General features: G+C 35.3%; 1 protein-coding gene across 1 annotated transcript in view; it reads right to left on the bottom strand.

Annotated features, from left to right (window-relative positions):
- The window catches only part of HCN1 (hyperpolarization activated cyclic nucleotide gated potassium channel 1), a 193712-nt gene that overhangs the window by 55181 nt on the left and 122400 nt on the right, over positions 1–16131 (bottom strand). The window contains exon 4 of the mRNA XM_053932652.1: positions 12858–13076. Coding sequence (XP_053788627.1) covers positions 12858–13076 — 219 coding nt within the window. The remainder of the gene's footprint in view (positions 1–12857; positions 13077–16131) is intronic.

Below are 16131 nucleotides of genomic sequence, written 5' to 3'. Positions count from 1 at the left end.
GAGCATACAGCTAGATACTCTAGCATGACACAAAGAGTCCTTCCACATATAAATGAGACTTGAAGACTATAACTTATTTTTTAGATAATCTAAGACTCTTAGTCAAACTGTACAGGTCTCCAGTGTCACCTAAAAGACTGAGTTTAACACACAGTGTCACACAATATTCATGCATTCTTCACCAATAACTGCAGCAGTCTTGACAAACTGCTCTTCATCTTCATGTTCACAGTTGTTTTGTTTCATTCCTTCTTATAAACTACCCATAATATTCTTTTTCTTACCTTACTTTTTTATAGTCTTGAGGTATACACACTTCAGAGACATCCTTAGAAAAATAAATTTATGGCATCTGAAGGCTTCTCTGATAAATGACAGTCATGGCAGGAAAGTAATATTCCAAGCAACCTTTTGTACTCTCCTGAAGAGCATCATTATAGACCTCATGGTTCTAGAGGAATGATTGAGCAACAGGATGCATTCTCTTATATTCCAGAATTATGGAACTTATTCACTAGGTACAGGGAAAAACCCTTCAATTTTTAATGACTTAAAGATTTTTTTTTCGTTAGAATAAAGATGAGGTATATATGAGAACTACAGGCTCTATCAGGAATGGAAAAGCCAATGAAACATTCTGCAAAGAGCAAATTTTAAGACAATTTATAACTTTCTTCAAAGAAATAGAGTAATGAGTCCTGTAATAGTTCTGGTTATGAAGACATAATTCACTGCATTGACCATTTGATCATCCAAATGCATCAAATCTTACATAAAGAGTAGGTCTTATTTTTTATTCTCCAAAACAGTGCAAAAAGTTCTTAGTAATAGTGGATTGCTTCCCACATCTCTATGGAGATTTAACTCTCAAATTAATGTTGATACTGTATTTCTGTGCTGATCATTTCTGCAGAAACATAGGGAAAGTCTTTTATTCAGTATAGTTGGATTCATTCAAAAGTGAAGTCACAGAGCTGTAACTGTTAAAGAAAAAGAATGGAGCTTCTGTGAAATAAGACCTTTATTTTCTTTTCCACCTTTTTTCAGAACAAGAAGGAGAAATAGAGAGTGCTTTGAAGAAATGGGCAAAACACCTCCAAGATGCTATGGAAAAACCATGAAAGGAGTAAAAGGCTAATAAAGGGTTCTTGAAAAATTCTACAAAATTCTAAAGACCTAAGGATTTCTCATAGTTTCTTCCACTTAAAGAAATGTATTTTATGAAGTGCAGATATATTTCTTCCCATCTTAAGTATTTTAAGACCAATCTGCTCAGCATCTGAAATTTTAGCAAAATTTACCTTAGAGTTGAATAAAGGATCCATTATTTCCAGGGCAAGAGAAGCAATTTGCACTCTAGTACCACTGGCTGTGAGTATGATAGTTTGCCATGAATACTGTTTTTCAGGCCCAATGGATAATTCACTTTTGTTCTGAGCTAGTCCCCCAAACACCACTACCAGCACTGACAACAGTGTCTCATGGAAAAGCTGCAGTGCAGGACCCCTGCTGAAACTGAGGAATCTGCATAGTCCTGCCAAGAAGGGTTCTTCCTGGTCAGCAATGCAAAATGCTTGGTTTTGTTTAAAAGAATTGTTTTTAAAAGGAGCCTTAAAAAAAAAAATTAAAGCATCAAATAGATAAATAAAACATCACCAGGCCTCTTTTCATTCTTCCAGAGATATTGGATCTAGACCACAACGGAAACCTTGCAAAGAGAACAGCGGTGCACCCCCAATAGAGAAAGCTACACCTGGGCTATGTGAAAAACACAGTTAAAGAGGTGCTGAGGCAAGAAAAACCTTTTCATTTGTATTTTGTTTTTAAACTGAATCTGAAAAAGACCTGGAAGAATTCAGAATGTCTTCCCAATAAATCAATATATTTTGAAGCTGTACAGACAGTGAAATTTTGAGTCGTCATAATCAAATATAGCACAAGGGCTCTGCAATGGTAATTCCTGAGAACTACAGAAACAGAATATTGCTTCCACTAAAACTTCAGCATTATATAAGAACCTCACTATAGATAATAACTACCTAACAATTAGGTGGTCACCTAACAATTTTAAAGCAGCAACCACTTCAAGTATAAGCTGGCACTTCTTTCTGTTTTTCACAGCACAAATTGATGGCTAAAACAGAAGCTCTTTCTGCCACCCAGGAAGAGTATGCTAGAAATAGCATATAATGCAAGTTTTAATGTTGAACTCGGTTTTGAGAAATTTTCTGCTTTTAGCCCTGGTGTGTTGCAGAAATCCAGGCTAACACACTGAGGAGTTGCCTTCAGCTGCTGCAGACAGAGATGGCTTACTTTCTCAGCCTGCCTGATTGATCCCTTCTCTGCTCAGAACTGTACTGCAATTTTAAAAGCCACATGCAATGAGGCTTACACCTAATATTAACAGATATGCCACAGCACAGTGCTTTCATTATTCACTTTTTTTCCCTTTCTTCTCCTTTTTCACATTATTCTATGCAGTTACATCACTGGACCCTCCTGAGGAAGCTCTAACTTTCTTGACATTAAGTGACATTACTGAATCGTTTGGGAAATGAAAGCTTTCTTTTCCTGCCATGGAAAGCATGGTGCAAGGCTCAGATAAGTGCCCTGTCTTCTCCAAACCAAACAAAATAAACTGGTTTTGTGGAGGGTTTTGAGGAAGAAGAGGACAAATGGTTTCTGCCAGATGCAAAGACTGCCTTAAAAGGAGACATGGGCATTGGGGAGTGCTGGTAGACTGAGAAACTATGAAAGAAAATAAGGCTGAGGTAAAAACAAGGAAGAGCTAAGGTTTATATCTGTCCCAAATAATTTCTGGGTTTGGCACTATTTTGCAAGGCTATACTGTTCTCCACTATCTTAAATCATAAACTTTTGCAGAGCAAGAGCCTGACTTTTAAATATTTTGCAAACAAATCTAAACCACAATCTTTCAGCAATAAAAAAGTATCTTTTCATTTACTGAGTTAGATATACTGTTGGTTTTATTGTGCTATCATTTTTCATGCAGAGTTACTCTCTGACTGTTATAGCTTTGTTTTGAAATCAATGGACCAATATACTTCATCAGAGTTTTAAATCTTTTTATTCCCTTTTTATATCAGATTTCAGTTTTTTTTTTTTTTTCTAGCAACACTGCTTGAAGAGTAAATACTGTTGCCTGCCTTACAGCTGCACCTGATGGAGCAGGAATTATCAGATGCTATCTTGTCTCTCTGCTCATGCAACCCAAAACTTCCTCCCTGACTGAACTGGGTAATGTGATATAGTAATCCAGGTAATCATTCCATTGATCATCCTCACTTCAATTATCTTCTATTATTTATTTGTACTGTCCGTACATAAAAGCTGCTGTTCAAAGTGAGGGGGTATGCAGGTGGAAATAGAAGGCTCATCTCTCTCTTTGCCAAAAATTCATAGTGTGTGTCAAATGACTTCCTAAATTCTTTCAGGTGACATCATGTACTGCCCAATGAGATGTTCTTGCTTAGCCATGAACGAATTCCTCAATACAAGCTTCTCTGTCAATCACAGTTCTTCCTTAAAACAAGTCAACATCCTCCACCTCCTGGCACAGTCTTTGTTGTTTCCTTCATCCTCACTTCCTCACATATATTTTTGCTCCTGTCATTTCAAACTGGTTTTTCCTGGCAGGCATATCATGGGAAAAAGCCAGAGATGCCTTTCTACTATCTCTGTTACACTGACCAGTGATCTTCTGAGGCTCTCCTCCTCAGTTTTCCTTTGAGTTAGCCTTCTGGGTTGTCTCTGATGTCTGTGGTACTCTTGGCTGAGGTGGGGCCATGTCCATCTCCTGATGCTGCCTGATGATGCCCAAACATGGGTTGAACAACATCTATCATTGTGCAGGAATAAAGCAGCAACAAAGACAGATGGATTCTTCAGCCAGCTGATCACCCACCCCTCTTACATTCCCTACAAAATCAGGAGAAACAAAGGCCTATGCCTTAAAAAATGTTGAAAAATTAAATGGGATTGGGAGGTATCCTATATAGGGGAATTAACTCCATAAATTCTAGTTATGCTCCTTCATATGCGCAACAAGAAACACCCAAAGACTTCACTTCTCATTTAAAAAAATCTCAGTGTTTTCCTCAAAACTTTATAAAATTACTTTTACATATACATCAAATTCTGAAGTGAAGCTTTGCCTGAAGCAGGCATCCAGTGCTGCCCATATTAAACGGCATCTGACTAACAAATATTTTATCTAGAAGGAGATTGTATAGATACTTATCTGAAAATTACATGTTCCTAACCCCAACCTGTGAAAACATAGCAGTGTGAATTTTTATTTTAAATGTCCTTTTATTATGCTTAAGTAACTAGTGTTTAGAAAAATGTTTTCTGAAGGTTTTTTTTCTTTTTTTTTCCTTTCGTCGCAGAAGATGTAAAACGTACGTCTAAACAAATGGAGTTAAAAGTATTCCATTTCTATATTTATTACTGCTTCTCCTTTCTAATAAATTTTCTTGAATTAATGTTACAATATTTTTTCAAGGTTAGTAACCACTTGGATTAAGCTGTTAATTTATCACACAAAACAATACAAAAGGGTTTTTAAAACATACATTTGAAGGGAAAACGTTTTGGTCATTCTGCTATCCTCTGCACTCCAAAGCATTTAAAATATTGCATGTCTTATTTATACAAATTATTATGTTCTCAAAGTATACATGCATTAATTACTTGAATATTGAGAAAAAAGGTGAGGTTGGGAAACAACTATTATGTACAAGTCAATATAAAAATAATCAGTTCTTCTTTCTTCCCTTCTTCCCTAACAAGGTAAAGGAAAAAAACCCATAATCATTCACAGAAAGGATTATTTTCTCACTCTTAGTGTTATATTAGATAGTATTGACTGCTATTTCCTTCAATCCATCTACAGAACATAAGCACAGTCATTCTAGTGCAACTTGGATAATTGCTACCTGCTATATCTGTCTGATGTGAATCAGAGTTTTCTCTTGCTAAATTTGTAAGTTGTGCTGTGTTTGAACAGAAAGTTTGAAGCCCAAAACCTGGTTACTTGATTTTCGTTCCTATCTCTTTGTTTTTTTTTTTTTTTTTAATCTATTTAATGTGGGAACTTATTGTGGAAAGAAAGCAGATTGTGTGTAAAATCTGACTCTGGAATAACTTCATGCCTTCACAGCTAATTTTATATAGTCATCATGAACATGGTTGCAATTGCAATGAGCTTGCTCTGCAGTTTCATATGGAAAACTGCTAGAAACCTAATCCATAATGCAAGACAGCAGAACACTTTATAGGTAAATTACCCACAACACAGCAATAAATCAAAGACAGTCCCATCTGTCACTTTAGAAACAGTGGGAATCTATTACAGTTTGGCACAGGTATGATGCAGCCAGGTGAAGAGCACTTGGCTTGCACAGTACCTGCTGCTGGGAGGAACCAATCATCTTTTCAGACATGAAAGGCAAAAATCACCAGCCCGATTACCCCAGCAAGAATGGCTGTAATGAGAGCTGAAACACAATAATGAAGTATCAGGACAAAAGAATCCTGAGTCTAGTCTAGTGAGACTGTTCTGACTAATTTACATTTCTCTCCAAAGTCTTGCCCTCAAAATAAACATCATATTCAGTTCAACTTGTAGAGAAAAAAAATGTGTGTATTTTTTCCGTGTTGCATCATTAAAGGTGAATAACTTCTGATTTTTGATTGGAAGAGGGAAAGTATTTTTTTTCTCACTTTCCGCAGTACTATCTATCATTCTTTCCTGTTTCAAAAATTGTGAAGACCAGTGTCAATATCACAAGTATGTGCAGCAAAAATCCAGGTAATCATTATAAACAAAAACCTGATAAAGATGAGAAAAAGAAAGTAAGTGATGGCAGTGAAGGTCTTAGCATGACACAACAAATATTGTTGAATAAGCTACTGCCTGCACAGCCCACGCTAGTTCTCATGGCTGAGAATTTACATATTCATTTATATGTCAGTTGATTTCATGATGGCCTTAATTATGCATCAAGTTAAAAGATGCATATAAAGAAAAGGATTAATGTACTTACAAGTTCTATTATGTGCATGTTCTACCAAATAACAGGATCCATCCTATGAAATAAAGTATCTGAAAAGATTTTTCTGAGATTCAGCTGTTTTTTATCCTTCCAGAATGTTTTCACTTCCAGAATATTGAGTGATGTCAAGTATCTTTTAAGAGCTTGCTTGTTCTAATAAATCTCATTACTTTCTGCAGGAACCAATAAGGCTCACAGAAGCCAGGAATACTACATCTATCCATTTAGCAGCCTGTGACCTGATATTTGCCAAAACAGCATAAAATGATTCAGAAACAATCCTAAAGGCAACACTTGCAAACCCTTTTCTAACTATAACATACTCTGGACTTCCAAATAAAATCACAAATCCAGGAATTATAACTACCAGAAACAATCCACAAATATTATGGTGTGCAATGACTCTCAGTCATGCCTAAATATTTAGGTAATAATGAATTTTCTTGTTCACAATACTTTGATGACTATATGGCTTTTCATAAAATTAATACTTATTCCTGAAGTCCTGACAACTCTTGTTTATCACTTGATAAAACATTTTAAAAATTCTTTACTATTTAAAATACTGCACTATGGCAAAGCTGAATAGGATATACATCTGTGTAAGCTGATGAGAATTTTCTAAAAACATGCAAAAGTATGAAAAAAAACCTATGAAAAGGTTTTGCTTTATTTTCCTGTTTTGTTTTGGAGTTTTTTTGTTTTGTTTTGGTTTGTTTTTTTGTTTTGTTTTATTGTTGGGGTTTTGTTTGTTTGTTTTTCCCAAGTGGGTCTAACTCCAGGATAAATGAAACCACCCCTCCTTTTCCAAAATAAATAATTCCTTTGGTGTGGCAAGTATACTGTGCTGCATGGAAAATACAAGATTTATCTTCCAAGTGGTTCTCTTTCTTCAGCAGTGACATGACATGACTTAGTGCTAAAATTATGCTTTATAAATGAAAACAGGCTATTTTAAAGTAAAGAATCACAGAATATTCTTGTGTTACAGTATTGTCAGACTTTCTAAAAACTATCAGCACCAGAAAAGCATGACTTCCATTTTTAAAAACCATGTATAAACCATGAAAAGCTACTGAACTTATAAATCAGTATTAATGAGTACTTTGCTGCTCAGATCCAGGAGAGATCCAGGAATAACATTCTATAACTCCACTATTGCAAGTTCAGCTATGTGTCTAAAATTCAGGTTCTGCAATTTGCTGTTTGAACATCTGTTCAATTTAAGACAAAAAAAATCCATAAAACTAAATTTTCGAAGATTTTATGTATGGCATAAAATATGTAGGCATAGGAAACTTTATTGGTTTCACTCCATTTCATCTGACTTGAGTCCAGCATGGATATTTGTATTTAGTTTAATGATATATGTACCACAAGCTGGTGTAAGTCTAGCTAAATAGTGATGTGGTCTTGAGTTTGCCACAGCTCTTCCTTTCCTTGCAATTTCCATCATGACTAAAACAGACATTTCCCAGTGGGAATATTCGTGGGTATACACAAATCTCTGATACTTACAGATGACATAGTTACAAATATCTAAAATTTTCCAGAAATATTTTCCAAGAACTGAAGTAGTTCTAATGAACATGGCAAGAACTTGGTATCTGCCTTGTTCCACTTTCACTTTAACCACCAATTGCTTGAAACTCAAGAAAATATGGAAGCGATGTCTCCCATTCCTCTTTAGGAAAATGCAGAGGTGTCACTGGCTGGATGAGTGGCTACCAAGTCTTGATCTACTCTATGGCAGAGCCCCTCCATTGCACTCTAAAATAACTGCTCAGAGAAGGAAACTCGAAGAGGTGGCCCCCAGTTTTGGAAGTGAGGACCTCAGCTGTGTTACTGTCCAAGGTGAGGAAGTACACACACAGCCTCCTGGAGGGGCAACGAAATGGAAACATGTTCCATCCACAGCTCCCTCGAAGCACCCCAAGGTGCCCCTACCTCTTGCAATACATATTGAGTATCTCCCCATAGCCTGCAAGGGAAATTTAGATATCCAAACTGGAGCTGTGAGGGACAGACTTGAAAAGCTGGTGCAAGGCCTCATGATGCAAAATCTAAAGCTGCTCAGCTGCCCTAATTTTGTTATTCCTTTTTAAATGTTTCTTCTGATGCTTAAGAAATGAAAAATAGGCAATTTGAGCTCCAAATCCCAATGCTATCCATATAAAAATGCACAATATCATATAATTGTGTAGTAGTTGTTTATTACTTACAACTTACTGGTTGCTTTTAAATTACCTTTATATACAGTTATTGCTTTTTCTCTGTAAAAAAGTACATTTAAGTTTTTTTCTTCTTTTGAATTAGACTGATTTAACTGAAGACATGCTAAAAGATCATAAATTAAGAGATAAAATAAAAGCAAAATATGGGATTAGAAGGTGTCCTTTGGGACATTTGAGACAGTTGTAGGTTTTTTTCCATTTCCTATATGTATATTATTGAATTAAGCATTTTAATGTCTCTCGTATTACTAGCAATTGGCAAAACTGGTCCGATTCTTTGTTATTTTTTCAACACCTTGTGTGGTTTGAGTTCTGTTAGAGAATAAACAAAATACACAAAATTATAGCATAAGGGAAAATGGAAAACGATAGCATAAGGAAAACTAAAATAAAATTAAATAATAACCTCCCCAGCTAATACCTGGTATTTTATCAAACCAATTTAATAATCTTTATGCTATGAGACAATCTGTATGCCACTACAAATCTTCCCTCTAATAGCTTGTTGTTCCTGGATTTTTTTTGCCTACGACAGAATGTAATAGAGAAAATATTAACCTATCATCAATAATGAAAATTCTTTGACACTCACAGCATTAGGCAAACATCTTCCTACTAGAAACTGCCAAGATCTAAAGGAAGAAATATTTAACTAATGATCTTCACCTCCTTGTCAAGCGACTGTTCATTTTGCCTTCTTTGTTTCACGCTAGATTGTTAACAAGTTGAGCATATTGCATTTCTGGTTCTTTCAAATAAATGTCTTTGCAAAGGCAAAAATCTTTGAGATGTTCTGACTTTCTAGACATTAGAAAATGTCAAAGGTGTGGTCACTTAGAATATTGCTTTTAGTTATTACTGCATTCCTCTTTGACTTACACCAAAGTCAGGAAGGAGAGTGCTAAGATGACATTGATTAGTTGATTTATTCAGTGCTTTTCTAAGGTAGAATGGTCCATCAAACTTTATTACTGCGAAGAGAATATTGAGTATACCTGAATTGGACATCTCTCTCCTTTCTCAGGTTCACTAATTGATACCAGTTCAACTCAGATACTGAGTTCACTCAGGCCCTTCACTAATTGATACCAGGATCTGATGTATGTATTAAATATTTTTTCTCCTGTGAGAATATTTCCACTACTTCAGCAAAAAAAGCCTGAACTTCGTCAGAGTGACCAGAATGTACCAATGCATTCTTTTTTGTACAACTTCTCAGTGTACAAGTTTATTGTCCATCTCCTACATCTGATGACTTATAATAACTTTTAATTTTTCTGATACCTTTTGGTTTTGACCCATAAGAGTAAACCTGTGGAGCAATATTTTCTTCCTTACCATATTTTGGTTTCTTTCAGCATGCAATGTTTTGCACAGGTCAAATTCTTTGTCAGCGTTTGACATTTGGCTTAATGAAATATTGTTCTTGACTTCCTGTGTGTAGTTCTTCCATTTTGAACTATGTTTGTTCTAGTTTTGCATACCTTGAGCTTGGGAAGGACCTGAATGAGGGAGACTTCAGCAAATATTTTATTTCTGGCTGCTTTCAGTGTGAGAAGGACCAGAACTTTCCCTTAATTGGTTGCATTCCACAGATGCATTTATGATGTTATTCAGAGAAGAATCAAATAACAACCTCTTTCTTACCTCCACTATCATTCTGTGTTGCCTAGCAATTTGTAATAATTTCATTATTTTACATAATTCTTGCAAGGAAAAAAATTGAGCCAATAAAAATACAACCCTAGATATATATGTCTAAAAAAACAAGCTGATACTGGCCCTTAAGTCCAAAAAAATCAAAGAAATCTCCCTCTTCTGATTTTTTAATTTCAGAAGAAAATAAAAGCAATGCACTCTGCAAAAATGGATAATGGAATATATTAAAACTCTGAAATCTGTAGCTGAAATTTCATCTACCTTATTCTCAAGTGTCAGATATGTGAAATATAAAAAATTTTTATGTGCCAATATTTTAGAAAATATGAAGACAAAATGGGTAACACAAAATGGTCTTTGAAGCGTCCATTTATCTAGTTTTCAGAGTAAAGAAAAATATTGAGTACCCTTTAAGAATTTGTAGTAATGACTTATAATTCTTATGCTATAATCAAAGATTTATTTTAAAATATGATTAAACTATGATAAAGAAATGTTAAGAATGTACAGACAAATTTGTATAGCTGTTAATATATATCAAGGTCCAGGGTCTCAGAAATCAGTAGAAAAAAAAATCTTTATTCAAGACATCCTTTATCTCTAGCCCTTAATAACCAGCATAAAAATATGTTCCAGAAAATAAGAAACATATTTTTTCTAAAGCATAGAAATATACACTTTCTGGCTCATTTCTTAAATTTCTGATTGCCATGTTATTCTTTACCTCAGAAGTCAGGAAACAAGTAAGAAAAAAAAACAAAAGGAAAAATTAATGTGTTGAGAATTGGAGGAGTTGAAAAATGCTGGATATTTCTATGCTAATGTTTAATAAAGTGTGTGCATAAAATCAGAGAAAAAAATAAACAAAAAAATTTGTTTGTGTGTGCATAAAATCAGAGAACAAATGAATAAACAAAAAGTCTTGTTTGCTGTTTTGCAAAAAGATGAGAAATGCAATACTGCTGCTGGGTTTCAATTTACAAAACAAGTGAAAATTACACTGGCTTTACTCAGCACAGCTTAAAATACAGGGATATCTTTACACATGTACTATATTTCTGATGATCAAAATATTGTGATATACTGCTGCAGCCAGCAAGGTCTGATGATAATGATTGACATGAGATTTCAGGTGTGTACTGACATTTCTTCTGATTTCTTAAATCTGTGTATATGTGTGTATGTATGTTGACCCTGGCCTGTAATGAAATTGCAGTCATAGTTCATATCCATGGTTATGACATTTCTGTCCCACAACTTCCTAGGAATGTCCCATTTGGATAAAATTACTTTCCTTCTTGTTCACAGAACAGACCCAATGAGCCAGTTGAGTTAGGTAACCTACCCGGATTAGCCCTTTGACATTATATTGAGATGAATTTGGGGGTTTCACATGGCCACTGACAGAACTCATTTGGTTTTAATGATCATCTCTACTCTCTTTCTAAACCTCTTATTCTCACTTGTATTTTATGACACTACAGTGTGTGAAATTTCTTGCTTGCAAACTTGTTTTGAACAGCTGTTTTGTCAGCCACAAGCTAATTTTTCTGTCACTGAACTTACAGCTCATCTTACCTCTCCCTGTCTCTCACATATAGAACCCATGATCTGGATGCAATTTGAGCTTAACAAAACTGTATGTAAACCCTTCTTCACCTACACATTCTCATTTCCTCCCTCTTTGCTTCCTTGTAAAGAAAATCCCCTATTCCACCCTATTCTTTTTTTTCCCCCTTCTTTCTTGCCCAGCAAATTCAGGTCATTCCCCTTCATCCTCAGCAGATGCCAGGGTCACCCTCTCAGCTATTTAGTCTCTGCCAGTTTTCTCCCTCAGGCTTGTGTTACAACATACTGTGATTTCTGCCCAGTTTGCCTTTCTGGACCTTGTTGTGGACATATGCCAAATACTATTGCCCAGGTTGTGTTTCTTATTTGCTGATGTGAACTTTGATTTCACTACTTTGCTCAGCTGACCTCTCCCCTGGTATGGCTCCTCCAGTTCCCCATTTACTGTAATAATGAATTTTGTCATCTCTTAAGCACCTCAGTAATTCTGCACATTCTTTTTGTCCTTTCCTGAGGTTCATTCTGATCCTTTTTTCCTTATGCCATCCTTCCTAGCCATATCTTCCAGTTTCATGCCTTGGTCCACATCCATCTCTGATTTTTATTACACAACTGACAGTTTTAATTAGTACTTCAGAAAGATCCTACCCTGTACTCATTCATGTGTTTTTAATTCCAATCTTACACAGAATAAAACAACCTTTTACTTCCTGCTTCATAAAGAACACTCTTCCACTAACCTTACTCTACTTTTCTACCTTTTGCCACAATCCTTTCTGACCTTGGAGAGGAGATTACATGTCATGGATTCACATGTAAACAATACTGTTACTAAGCAAATGAAGACTTCTTCTGAGCACTTCTCTGAGGAAGTTACAGACAAAACTAATTGATTTGGTCTGATCCTCAATTTAAAGGCCATTCTTTTGACATGTTTGAGTGTGATCCCTGAACTGTACCCCAAATGAATGACAGGAAATTGTAAAGACATGCCCAAGCTACCAAGGTGAAGGCCCTGGTTCAAGCTACCTAGATCAAATTCCTACAGAATGCAGTAAAGGGATACAAAGCAAGTCTGAAGCAAGGGATAGAGTTTTCACTGAAGAGTATAAAGGAAGTTGAACATCAAGAACCGGCTTCTCTCTAAGCAAAGTAGGTTCCTGCAAAAATATAGTGAACTCATGGAGTGTTTTGAATTCCTTTGCGTTCAATGACATCTGCCACAGTATTCACACACTACTAGATCATTTCATGTAAAGAATAAAAACATCCTATTAATCCATTTCAGAAACTAAGGAGTTGTGAGAAAATTAGTTACCTTTTCTTGGTATTGTCGTCGCGATGAATCCAGGGATTGAATGAGGGCAGTGGCATGACCAACAAACATGGCATAACAAGTAGCCCCCACAATCATACTCAGCATCGTTATCCAGAGGTCAGACATGCTGACCGGGGCGCGGGCTCCATAACCAATGCAGAGCATGTGGCTCATGGCTTTGAAGAGTGCATAAGAGTACTGCTTTCCCCAGGAATCATTCTGCAAGAAAAGAGACAAGTGACTGAGCCTGCGAGCAGCTGGAAAGAAAATCACATTTGTACCTGTTTAGTGGGATCATAGATTGCTGCCTCTGAAAGAGTAGTCGGGTAATGTATCCTCTATGTTTGAGAAGAGATATTCCTTCTAAATTAACTGTAAGGTAAAGCATCAGAGATTCTGACAGATAATACTTATCACAGTGATATGACATAAAATTGGCTACTTTTTATACATGATTATATTCTTAAATGTGGGTGCTATCCTAATTACAAGGAGACTAAAGGTCAATTTTATTTTACAACCGATGGCAGAGGGATTAGAAAAAGCTATTCAGACTTATCAGGCACAATAAGGTGGTATTTTGTTTTAATATGCATGTACATACTCCTATGGCCCTATTTCTTTCTTTTTGGCAGTGTCAATTTTAACATAAAACCCTATTTACTTTACTAGATTCCTTTCACTTTTCAAGGACAGAAAAAAGGGGTATTATTTATTGTAATGTCTGCTTATCCTGATTTTTTTTGTTTTTGTAATATTGTGTTTATATTGGAGTAATCTCAATTGAAAATAAGTCTGTTTATTCTGCATCATAGCAAACCTATGTTCATAGTCACAGTCTGTGAAAGTCAGCTCAAAAAAAAAAAAAAGGAGATGCCTAGGTCCTGTATTTCTGATGTGCAGTTGCCCCTTCCCAGTCTCTCTGGCAGATTAGAAGGACATGATAATAAGCTTTTAAATTTGCAAAGATGTTGGCAGCATCCTCCCTTCAGCTTTAAATAAAGACAGTCAAAAGGGCTGTTCCCAGCAAAAAGCAGAAACCTTAACACATTCCAAAAAGCCCTGGGACTCCTTGTCATATTTTTCTGTTTTCCAAGCCAAAAGAATGAAACAGGAACAAGGAGACAAACAGTGCTTGCAGGCATGCAGCACACATGAGGAAACACAGTATTTACCACAAAACGAACTGAGAACAAATTCAAAAATTAAGAAGTAAAGACGGAGAAACTGGGATGACAGGAGAAAGATTAGTCAGTTATATAGTATGGTGTCTAATATACAGGATGAAAAGTTATAAATTTGTTAACATAGACCTCCATATTAGCAGTAGCATTTATATATAAAGTTTATGTATGACATAAAAATATTTGTGTCCCTCTTCTACCGATACAAGCTGTACTCAAATGCTCTAATTTCTCAAAGAGCTGCAAGCTTGCTCTCTTGCCATTTAAATGCCAAGGTTACTAACTATCCTTGTGCCTCACATCTATTAAAATGCTTTTTCTAGACCTCCTATTAGCCTAAATAACTGGTAACAGAAGATAAGCTGCCAATTGTTGTATTGCAGATGACATAGTTAGTACTTATTCACTAATGTAATAATTTAAAAATTAATGGTTTCTCTGTACTTAACATTTATTTCATATTTTAAGTCAAATCTTTTCAGATTTGTGAGCTGTTGCTTTTTCACAAGTTAAAATTTTTTGTGATAAAAACAGCTAAGGAATAGGTTTTGAGTGTCTACACTTCAAAAAGAAAGAAAAAGAAAAAAGAAAAAAATAGATAGCTTAGATAGCTGGAAGCCAGGTAGTAACTTATAAGGAAGTATTTCCTATTGTTTCAGACCTTTAAAAATACTCAAAATATGAATGACATGAAGAAACTTCCCCAAAAAATCTCCAGTTCAGGATTCAACTATCCAGTTTGAGCACAGAAACATCTTGCTGTTGGAGTCACTGCAGATATTCTAATGCAAATTCCCTATTGTTCAGGAAAGCAGCTTAAAAAAAAGGCACTGTTTATTTTGAAGACCTTTACCTCCAGCTGGCATCAAACTCCTTGTGCAGAAATAACTAATGAGGAAATTTTTAGAGACCTGTGTCAAATTCTTTAGCAGTTGTGCTTTATATAGATTAAATTGGGAAAACAATAAATTGCACGGTGGATGAAATATAACTGGGGTCTTTCAAGGCTGCAAGTAATGCAATTAACGCCACAATATTCACAAAGCTGTAAGATCAAACCTCCAGTTCTTGTAGGGCTCTGTAAAGTGGATCTTTCTCCTAAATTTATCAGCATAACTGTTATAATTATTAAACAAAAATAAAAGCTAATCTTGATCCTGCCTATGAATATTTTCTGTCATATCCTTGGTATGATAAATCCCAATTAAAACACCTTCTATAAAATCACATTTTTACACCAAAGTGTCTGAATTAATCTGAACACTAATGGATTTTATTTCTTGACTGAGATACTTTCCAGGTCTGTGAATCACAGTTCTAAGTAAAATACCATTGTTTTAAGAAAGAATAAGAAAATGGAAGTGAGGAGTAGCAATAAGCAACAAAATATAAAGAATGTTTCCTACTAACAGGGTGAGAGAAAAATCAGTTGAATACTACTAAAGAAGTACTACCAGATAGGAATAAGTAGGAATAATAGAGCTGTAATGACAGAAGAGAAATAACTAAAAATTTACAGCAAAAGAAATGAGCATACATTTAACTATATAGCTGCCTTTTAGATATATATTTATATAGATATATATAGATATATATAGATACATATGCACCAAAGTGTGATCCAACACCTCAGTCACAACTACACCTAAATCCAGAGTGGAGGTCATGGCCGTCTCAAATGGCTATTTTTTTATACAAAAAACATCAGCTTTTACTATGTCATTTAGACCATGTTACAGGCTAGGCAGATTTCAGGCATTTCTGAATGGATGGTCCTGAGCAGCAGGTCCCCAGACAGGCAGAAAGGCTTTAGCAAAAGGAGAATAAAAAAGAAAGAAAAGACTGACAAAGCATCTGAATTCAGCTTGGATTTGTCTGAGGATTTTTTTGCCAAAAAACAGCTCGCCAATGTATTTTTGTTTCTTTTCTTTAATAATGACAGGCTTTTTGTAAAATCAGATGAAAAAATTGGTCTTTTTAGTTTTCATAGGGATTTTTTTTTAAATACTGGTCAGCAAATACCATTCTGAAGGGTGCAGATTTCAGTACAGTTACTTGAGTTGTTTGATGATTTATTCCATATATAAACC

This window comes from Vidua chalybeata, chromosome Z (genome assembly GCF_026979565.1).
Source record: "Vidua chalybeata isolate OUT-0048 chromosome Z, bVidCha1 merged haplotype, whole genome shotgun sequence".
Classification (NCBI taxonomy): Eukaryota; Metazoa; Chordata; class Aves; order Passeriformes; family Viduidae; genus Vidua; species Vidua chalybeata.
The sequence above is the reverse complement of the archived record's forward strand: the minus strand, read 5'-3'. Positions and strand labels throughout refer to the sequence as shown.